The following is a 10,028-nucleotide window of genomic DNA, read 5'->3' as shown; positions in this document are numbered from 1 at the left end:
TAATGAAAAGCAGCACAATCTTTGTTTTATTTTTGGTGCTGGAGATTGAACCCAGTCAGGCCCCTAAAGCTGTAGTTTCAATGGTAGGAAATAGCATCATTGTTGTCTTCTGAAGTCAGACCCTTTTAACAGGAAAAGCAACACAGATGGCAATATGACTTTCCCCTTTCAAACACTGTGGCTTGTTTATACCGCTAAAAACAGAACTCCTTATGGAGACTAGTAAGAGAAGAAAATTCTATGCAATGGTCCTGACCCAGATGTTTGATAACTTACTGGGCAAGGAAGGCTAGGATGGCTGCTTGGTAACTGCTTGTCTCTGTTATAGACCAGATTGTCTATGTGATGCCTCTCTTTGATGAGGTAGATGGTCATCCTCTTGCTAGAGGGATCCAGGTGCCCACAGCATACCAGAACAGGCTAAAAGGCACAAGCTGACCCTCAGGACCATGCCAAACATCTAGCAACCTACTAAAATTAGCAAGTTACTCAGACACAGCATTTGACTCCAGCTGTCAAGGTAGCCCACTTCCTCAAGTGGACTTCTGTCACTGTGGGGGTCGAAGGGACAGAGGGAAGAGAAAAAGCCCAGAGTAAGTCTAAGTACTTGGGGAGCGGCCAAAGGGACCAGATGAGAGAACATGAGACACAGCAAAGGGTGAAAGAAGCGGGACATGGGAAGCCATCAGAAGAAGTTCCTACAATGTGAGAAGATGGGGTGAGAATGTCAGTCATTATTTCCCATGCAAATCACTGAGCTCCTCATCATCCTTTCGACGTTTATGAGTGAAGAGAGAGGTGACGGGATAGAGCTTCGCTTTGGCCTGGAACCGGTTTCCTGCGATTTCAATCTCATACTCGCCACGGTTGATAAAATCTGGTGTTACCACCTGTTCTTCTCCGGTGTCCTCAGAAAAATTGTGAACAAAGCCCAAACAAACATGGCGCTCCAGCGTGTAGCCATAGGCACTACTAGTGATCTTGCCAACATATTGACCGTTTCGGTAAATGGGCTCTCCCCACCAAGGCCAGAGGTCCAGGTCTGTGTCGTGGTCATCCAAGATGAACATGACTAAGCGTTTGTACACTCCATTCTGCTTCTGCTGAAGCAAGGCATCTCGGCCAATGAACTCCATCCCCTAGGAAAGCAAGGCCACACTGAGAGGGGTCTATCACAGTGAGGTATAATACTCCCCCACGCCCTGGTGAGCTTTAGGGAAACGATTCTCAGAACCTCCCAATGCTCTTCACCCAATGTTCTAACTGAACCCTCAGCATTGACACATTTTTCTTCCCTATCAGTTCTTTTGTTTTTAGTGCTCAGGAATCACATCTGGCAGTAGTTGGAGTTTGTGCCAGGGTTCAAATTGGGATGGCTACAAGCCATCTATCTATATGCGCTACTATCTATCCAGCAATAGCAATCCAATGCAGAGTCACTGCTTGGGAAATGGGTGAAGTTACACATTACCTTTTCCAGTTTCACCCGAGATTCTCGTCCACATTCCAGGGGTGTGGTGAGCGTATTTAAATCCTGACCCCAAAAGGCAAAAAATTTCTCAATTCGGAGACTACGTAGGGCATAATACCCAGCATTCCGGATTCCATATTTCTGCCCAACACTCATCACTTCGTTGTACACATGCAGTGCATACTACAGGGAGAAACCAAAGGTTAGACAACAACAGATCTTTGAACTGAACATCAGTATGTCTAACGTTGCTTGCTGGGTGGCACTGTGCTTAGTAATGGAGAAGAATATATGTCTTAGCATCAAAAAACAAAATACTGGGGCCGGAAAGATAGCACAGCAGTAGGGCATTTGTCTTGCACACAACAGACCCAGGATGGACCTGGGTTCAATTCCCGGGATCCTGAGGAATCCTTGCCAGGAGCAATTTCTTTTCTTTTTTTTTTTTAATTAATTTTTTTGTTTTTGTTTTCGGGCCACACCCATTTGATGCTCAGGGGTTACTCCTGGCTAAGCGCTCAGAAATTGCCCCTGGCTTGGGGGACCATATGGGACGCTGGGGGATCGAACCGCAGTCCTTCCTTGGCTAGCACTTACCTCTAGCTGGCCCCTTAATTAGTATTTTTTATTTAAGTAACATGATCATAGTTGCGTTACAGTCACAAACAGATCACTCCCCTTCACCAGTGTAACATTCCCTCCTCCCAGTGCCCCCCTCCCCCTTCCCATCCCCTACCTGTATTCGAGAGAGGCATTCTACTACAGTTACTTGCTTTTAAGTTCAGTAAATTGTTGGAGGTTTTTTTTCTTAAAGGATAAGGGTTAAAGAAAAAATTGTAAAAATGTGACAGTGGCAATCGCCGTTGTTTGCATAGAAAAATATGGGGAAAACAGAAAAAAATCCTTGGCCTGATTACAAAGGGCCTCACCCCCGAGGTTTATTGGCATAAGACCGACTCTGGGCTCCAAGCATACCAGTCTGGCCAGGAGCGATTTCTGAGCACAGTGCCAGGAGTAACACCTGAGAACTGCCAGGATCACACCTAACTGAGGCTCAAGCTCTACTTTTATTTTTTGTTTTGTTTTTTTTTTTTTTTGTTTTTGGGTCACACCCAGCAGCACTCAGAGGTTACTCCTGGCTCTATGCTCAGAAATCGCTCCTGGCAGGCTCTGGGGATCATATGGGATGCCGGAATTTGAACCACCGACCTTCTGATTGCAAAGCAAACGCCTTACCTCCATGCTATCTCTCTGGCCCGCTCAAGCTGTACTTTTATAAAGTAGCATTAGGGGCCAGAGAGATAGCATGGAGGTAGGGCATTTGCCTTGCAATCAGGATGGTGGCTCGAATCATGGCATCCAGTATGGTCCCCCAAGCCTGCCAGGAGCAATTTCTGAGCATAGAGCCAGGAGTAACCCCTGAGTGCTGCCAGTTTGACTCAAAAGACAAAAACCAAAAAAAGGAAAAAGAAGAAAAAGAAAAAAGGTAGCATTTATTTATAATTTAAACATCTAACCAGCGGCTGGAGTGATAGCACAGTGGGTAGGGTGTTTGCCTAACATGCAGCCCACCTGGGTCCAATCCCTGGCATCCCATATGGTTCCCAGAGCCTGGCAGGAGTAACTTGTGAGCACAGAGCTAGGAGTAACCCCTGAGTGCCGCTGGAGGGAACTCCCCGCCAAATAAAGTCTCCTTACCAAGCTCCTCAATCTCTGTCCTTGCTGTCTGTGCTGGCCCATGTTATGAAGCAACTGGCTGTGCAAGCACAAATAACAGCGCAGAGCCAGGAAAGCTGAGCTCTTCTACCTGTTCTCTGACTTGCAGCTTTTCATCATTTTCCAAATTGAGAGCAAGAATCTAATTTCTATCTAAACATACTGTGTTATTAACATTCAATGCACTGTAAAAATAATGTTTGAGGGGAAAAAAGCACAAGGATAAAAATCTTCATTGATATAAAATTCTTTTTTTGGGGGGGGAGGGGGTTTGGGTCACACCCAGCAGCGCTCAGGGGTTACTCCTGGCTCTACACTCAGAAATCACCCTTGGCAGGCTCGGGGACCATATGGGATACTGGAATTCGAACCACCATCCTTCTGCATACAAGGCAAATGCCTTACTTCCATGCTATTTCTCCGGACCCGGTATAAAATTCATCATGGCAATTTGTTTTATAAATTACACTACTACACTACTGCAATTTAATAACAAGGACCATCTGACTCAGAAAATGCAATCAAGCAACATTTATTGAGTATTTACTATGTGCTAGGAGCTGAAGATTAAAGTTTTTTTCCTTTTGCTTTTGGGCACACTTCACAATGCTTGGGTCTGCTCTCAGGAATCATTTCTGACAGTGCTTAAGGGACCATAGGCAAAGCCAGAGATTTAACATTGGTGGGCTGCGTGCCAACTGTCTGACCCATTCTCTCTGGTACAGTACTCTAGCACATCTAAAGTCAACTGATCTAGTATCTCTGCCTTCATGAAACTTTATATTAAACATGGATATCTGTGGGCTGGAGCAACAGTACAGTGCGCAAGGTGTTTGCATTAAATGCAGCCAACTAGATTTGTTCCCCAGCACTCTGCACCCCCAGATTCCACTATGAGCACTGCTGGGAATGGTCCAAAAACCAAAATAAACAAAGTTGTCTGATGGGTAAAATAAATTTTTTTTTAATTTTTAGGCCACACCTGGAAGTACTCGAGTTACTCCTGGTTCTGCGCTTAGAAATCACTCCTGGCAGGATCATGTGGGATGCTGGGGATTGAATCTGGGTTGGCCACCTATAAGGTAAATGCCCTACTTGCTGTGCTATAGCTTCAGCCCAAATAAATTTATTTTTTAATAAATTTACAGCACCATAAAGAAGAAAAAGAGAGAGGGTACAACTTGAAATAAGGTCCCACTAAGGAGATCAGGTGAAGAGACCAGAAGCAGCTAAGAATATATTGCAAAGATAGCCAAAGGAAGGAAACCCCAGTATCAAAATTCTGATGCACTGAAAGGAAGTATCATGATATGCATGGTGTCCTTTTATCAACAGTTTAGCAAATCATGGTGCCTAAAAAGAAAAAAGGCAAGGGGAAGAGAGAAGAAAAGTGTCTGTCATACAAGCAGGCTGGATCAACAAATTTTTTTTTTTGGTTTTTGGGTCACAGCCGGCAGCGCTCAAGGGTTACTCCTGGCTCTGTGCTCAGAAATCGCTCCTGGGATGCCAAGATTCAAACCAATGACCTTCTGCATGAAAGGCAAATGACTTATCTCCATGCTATCTCTCCGGCCCCCCGGATCAACAACTTTTTAACTATTTCCTGGTGATTTACTTTTTTAAAACATGTCCTGAGGGCGGAATTATAGTGTTTGCCTTGCATGCAGCTGACCCAGGTTTGATCTTGTCATCTCATATGGTATCCAAGCCAGGAAAGCATTACTGGGTGTGGCCCAAAAACACTCCACCACTGCCACCACAAAAACAAACCAAGTGAAGTGCTGAGAAGACGGGAAGAGACTTCGAAAGTGGAAACAGTGGGCAAGGAAGGCTGTGTAGGCCCTGTCAGGGCTTGGTTTGGAATGAAGATTTGAAGTCACAAGAATCACATGCATAAAATTGAACCAAAAAGCAAGTTTGTACTTATTAGGCTAAAATTCAAAAACTCCAAGAGCAAAAACTAGTACAGTCCATAAGGCTCTTGCCCGGTATATGGCCAACGTGGGTTCGATTCCTGGCATCACATATGGTCCATCGAGCACTGCCAGGTATGATCCCCAAACTAATAAAATTTGACTACTGAAATTTCTTTCTTTCTTTCTTTCTTTTTTTTTGGTCACACCCGGCAGCGCTTAGGAATTGCTCCTGGGAGGCTCAGGGGACCATATGGGATGCCAGGATTCTAACCACTGACCTTCTGCATGAAAGGCAAACGCCTTACCTCCATGCTATCTCTCCAACAAAGTGATGATCTTTTTTTTTTTTTTTTTGGTTTTTGGGTTACATCCAGCAGCTCAGGGGACCATATGGGATGCCGGGATTCGAACCAATTACCTTCTGCATGAAAGGCAAACGCCTTATCTCCATGCTATCTCTCCGATCCCTAAACTAATAAAATTTGAAAGTCTTATCTTTTGTACTGTTGTACAGTAAAAGACACTGCTGTGTGTGACATGTTTTAGTTTGAGGCTCACACACGCAGGAGTCAGGTCTTACTCCTAGACTGCTCAGCAATCACTCCTGTTAGTGTTCAGGGCACCACATGTGGTAGCAAGGGATCAAATTAGGTTGTACATTGCAATGAAAATACCTTGCCGGGCCAGGTAGGTGGCGCTGGAGGTAAGGTGTCTGCCTTGCGAGCGCTAGCCAAGGAAGGACCGCGGTTCGATCCCCCGGGATCGGCGTCCCATATGGTCCCCCCAAGCCAGGGGCGATTTCTGAGCACATAGCCAGGAGTAACCCCTGAGCGTCAAACGGGTGTGGCCCAAAAACCAAAAAAAAAAAAAAGAAAATACCTTGCCTAATCAAATAGCAGATAGCATTTTGGGGTTGTTTTTTATGGGGGACACCACACACGTGGCTGGTGCTCAGGGCTTACTACCTACCTTCAGGGATCATTCCTGGGAGGGCTTGAGGAACTATATGGGGTGCCAGGGATCAAACCTGGGAAAGATGTGTGCAAAGCAAATGCATTAACCACTGTACTATTGCTCTAGCCAGAGACAGCAATTTTTTTAACAGAAAAAGTTAAATATCGGGGCCAGAGAGATGGCACAGCAGTGGGATGTCTGCCTTCCGTGCAGCCAACCTAGAAGGGAACCGATTTGACTCCCGGCATCCTGTGTGGTCCCAGCATGCCAGGGGATATTTCTGAGTGAAGAGCCAGAAGTGACCCCTCAGAGCCTCTGGATGTGGCCTAAATCAATCAATAAATAAAAGTTTAAAAATATTTTTATAGGGCCCGGAGAGATAGCACAGCAGCATTTGCCTTGCAAGCAGCTGATCCAGGACCAAAGGTGGTTGTTCGAATCCCGGTGTCCCATATGGTCTCCCGTTTGACAGGAGCTATTTCTGAGCAGACAGCCAGGAGTAACCCCTGAGCACTGCCGGGTGTGGCCCAAAATCCAAAAAAAAAAAAAAAAAAAAAAGAAATACCCATGAGGGGCAGGACAGATAGCATAGAGGTGAGGTGTTTGCCTTTCATGCAGAAGGTCATTGGTTCAAATCCCAGCATCCCATATGGTCCCCTGTGCCTGCCAGGAGCTATTTCTGAGCAGACAGCCAGGAGTAACCCCTGAGCAATGCCGGGTGTGGCCCAAAAACCAAAAAATATATATATTTTTATAAAAAGCTAAACACTATAGGAGCTGGAAAGATTGTACAGCAGATAGTGTAGTTGCCTCACAGATGGCCAACGAACCCAGGTTTCATCCCTGGCATATAAGACCTGAGTATAGCCATGTGTGGCCCAAAAACCACAATAAAACCAAACAAATCAACATACTATCGATAACTATTAGTACCTCATAAATGCCTATCAGATTTGGAAAATTGTGACTCAAGTATAGGATGGAGTACCATTACACTATTATAAAATTAAAGAAGCAGCTCTTTATAGATACTGACAAGCAAAGAGTTTTAAGAGAAACAAGTGAAATAAAGCAAGAGGGGGCTGGAGTGACAGTACAGCATAGGGGACCTGCCGTGCATAGGGCAAGCTGGGTTCAATTCCCATCATCCCTATAATCACCACGCCCACCAGGAAAGATTGCTGTGTGCAGAACCCTGAATTAGACCCAAGCAACACTAGATGAGGCCCCCAAACAACAAAAATCAGTAAGCAATATGTTACTGCCACTTGTGGGGTTTTTTGCTTGTTTTTCTGGTTTTGGGGCCACACCCAGTGACGCTCAGGGGTTACTCCTGCTATGCACTCAGAAATCGCTCCAGCTTGAGAGACTATATGGGACGCTGGGGATCGAACCAAGCAAGGTCCATCCATCCCATATGGTCACCCGAGACTGCCAGGAGTGACTTCTGAGCTCAGAGTCATGAGTAACTCCTGAGCGGTGCGACTCAAAAATCAAAACCAAAAAAAAAAAAAAAAAGCTATTTAAGCTGATAGGAAACAAAGGCAAAGGTTTGGACAAGCAAAAAATGGTTTTTTTACAATATCCCAAGATCCATCCAAGCCGGTGAAAGGCAAATGCCCTACCGATGTGCTATTTACTCAGGCCCCACCATTTGTGTTTTTATTATAGATGGGGCCCACACCTGGCAGTACTCATAGATCACTCCTGGTAGGAATCAAGAGATCATATAGAATGGTAAGTTTCTATTTTCAAACCATAATAACTTTTACCAGAAAAAGTCAAAACCTTAGTTCAAACTAATGCTTCCTTTAATGCAGCCTATTCCTCTTCAGTCAGGTGAGGTATTGTCACTGACCCAGACAGCCAGCACTCCTTCCGCACTCACCTCGATAGGGATGTAAAGCATGAATCCTGGCTCCCCTGTGTGCGTCATGCTCATCACCCGGATTCCATTTGCATAGCCCACACTCATCTCCTATAGAGAATAAAAGGAGAGTGTTGGTGGGAGCCACTTACCTGGAGTAACTCTTCTCCTTCCTATGCCTGGTACTAAGGAGTTGTATGGAAAGAATGGCATCCTCAGTGGGGTGGGTCACTATGAAGGCAGCTCTTTTTGCAAACATCATCACAACTGCATCAGAAATGCTATTTAAGGGGCCCAGTGAGATAGCACAGCAGCATTTGCCTTGCAAGCAGCTGATCCAGGACCAAGGGTGGTTGGTTCGAATTCTGGTGTCCCATATGGTCCCCTGTGCCTGCCAGGAGCTATTTCTGAGCAGACAGCCAGGAGTGACCCAGGAGCACTGCCGGATGTGGCCCAAAAACCAAAAACCAAAAAAAAAAGAAATGTTATTTAAGGGGCCGGAGAGATAGCACAGCAGTAAGGTGTTTGCCATGCACACGGCCAACACAGGACGAACCCCAGTTCAAATCCCGGCATCCCATATAATCCCCCAATACTGCCAGGAGCGACTTCTGAGCTCAGAGCCATGAGTAACTCCTAACGCCACCAGGTGACCCAAAACCCAAACTCCCACCCCACCCCCCAAAGAAAAAAGCTATTTAAGCTGATAAGAAACAAAAGCAAAGGTTTGGACAAGCAAAAAATGTTTCTTTTGCAACATCCCAACATTAATTTTAGTCTAAGTATTGGGAGCAATTAAGACCAGGGCAAATGTCTTTTTTAGGGGATTTTTTTTCTCCCCCCCCCCACCCCTCTATAGGGGATCTTAACTACTTCTTTAGGTAATCTTGGATCTATTCTATCAGAGATGATGCCTCACCACCACAGGACACAATTCCCCTGGTGTTGTCGAATGCATTTCTAGCAGCTCAGGCCTGCCAATTCCATACACAGCTCAACCTAATGTGCTTTCCTGGAGGCACAATCTGTGAGGGTTACTCCAAGCAGCAGAAGAAGTGCCATGAGCAGAAACATTTCTATTGTTTTTACTTTGTCAGAGAACAACAAGAAAACTGGAACATCAGTTAGTAGGTAGAGCCAAGCTTTGGTTTCAGCTTCAAAGAGCCTCTATCCTATCTTTTATGCAGTCATTTGTATTGCCAAAGCACATCTTGACCCCTCTACTCCTACTCAGCTGTTCCCTAGCTACCTAACCCAACACACCTAGAGGTGCAACACTTACTCCCTGAGGGACGGAGTAAGCCCTGCATGGAAAAAGACACCTGGCTTTGACTGGCATTTTTTTTTCATCTGTGTCATAACCTAATATTTTAGAAAGTGTACTCACTGCTACAAAAAATAACAAATAGATCTGCTATTTCATTTAGTTAGATCCACTTCAGAGATAACTTTTTTTGGGGGGGTAGATTGGGGCCAAACTAAAGATGCTCAGGGGACACTTTGGGGAGTATATGATGGACCACATGGAATTCTAGAGATGAATACCCACAACTATTGCTCTTGCCCCATACCTTTATGCTTATTAGATAAGGTATTTTGAATGTGAAAATTAAAATTACATGTTTAGGGGCCAGAGAGATAGCATGGAGGTAAGGCATTTTGCCTTTCATGCAGAAGGATGGTGATTCAAATCCCGGCATTCCATATGGTCCCCCGAGCCTGCCGGGAGTGATTTCTGAGCGTAGAGCCAGGAGTAACCCCTGAGCACTGCCGGGTGTGACCAAAAAAACAAAACAAAACAAAACAAAACAAAAAAAAAAAAATATATATATATATATATATTACATTATTACATGTTTAATAAAAGTCACCACTCTGGGATGTTAAAGCCACCAGTTACAAAAAGTTCAAGGCTCATTTCTACAACAACTCAAATAATATAAAGCAGATAGACTACATGGCTGAAAACTTTGGTGACCGCCCCACCCTGCCCTGCACCCCGTCACCTGAAAAACCAACAGCTTCCACCCATCCTGCCAGCTTCCTATAAAATAAAATGGCTGCAGGCTCTTCCAGATAATCTAGTTCAGGCTAATACTTCTGT

At 44.9% G+C, this 10,028-nt stretch overlaps 1 protein-coding gene across 1 annotated transcript in view; it reads right to left on the bottom strand.

Annotated features, from left to right (window-relative positions):
• Positions 1 to 228: 228 nt before the first annotated feature.
• The window catches only part of PDPR (pyruvate dehydrogenase phosphatase regulatory subunit), a 42,770-nt gene continuing 32,970 nt past the window's right edge, over positions 229 to 10,028 (bottom strand). The window contains exons 16-18 of the mRNA XM_049786346.1: positions 7,946 to 8,035; positions 1,472 to 1,654; positions 229 to 1,139 (exon numbers count right to left, since the gene is read on the bottom strand). Coding sequence (XP_049642303.1) covers positions 735 to 1,139; positions 1,472 to 1,654; positions 7,946 to 8,035 — 678 coding nt within the window. The 3' untranslated portion in view covers positions 229 to 734. The remainder of the gene's footprint in view (positions 1,140 to 1,471; positions 1,655 to 7,945; positions 8,036 to 10,028) is intronic.

Source organism: Suncus etruscus, chromosome 14 (assembly GCF_024139225.1).
Source record: "Suncus etruscus isolate mSunEtr1 chromosome 14, mSunEtr1.pri.cur, whole genome shotgun sequence".
Lineage (NCBI taxonomy): Eukaryota > Metazoa > Chordata > Mammalia > Eulipotyphla > Soricidae > Suncus > Suncus etruscus.
This window is presented reverse-complemented; position numbering and strand designations above follow the sequence as displayed.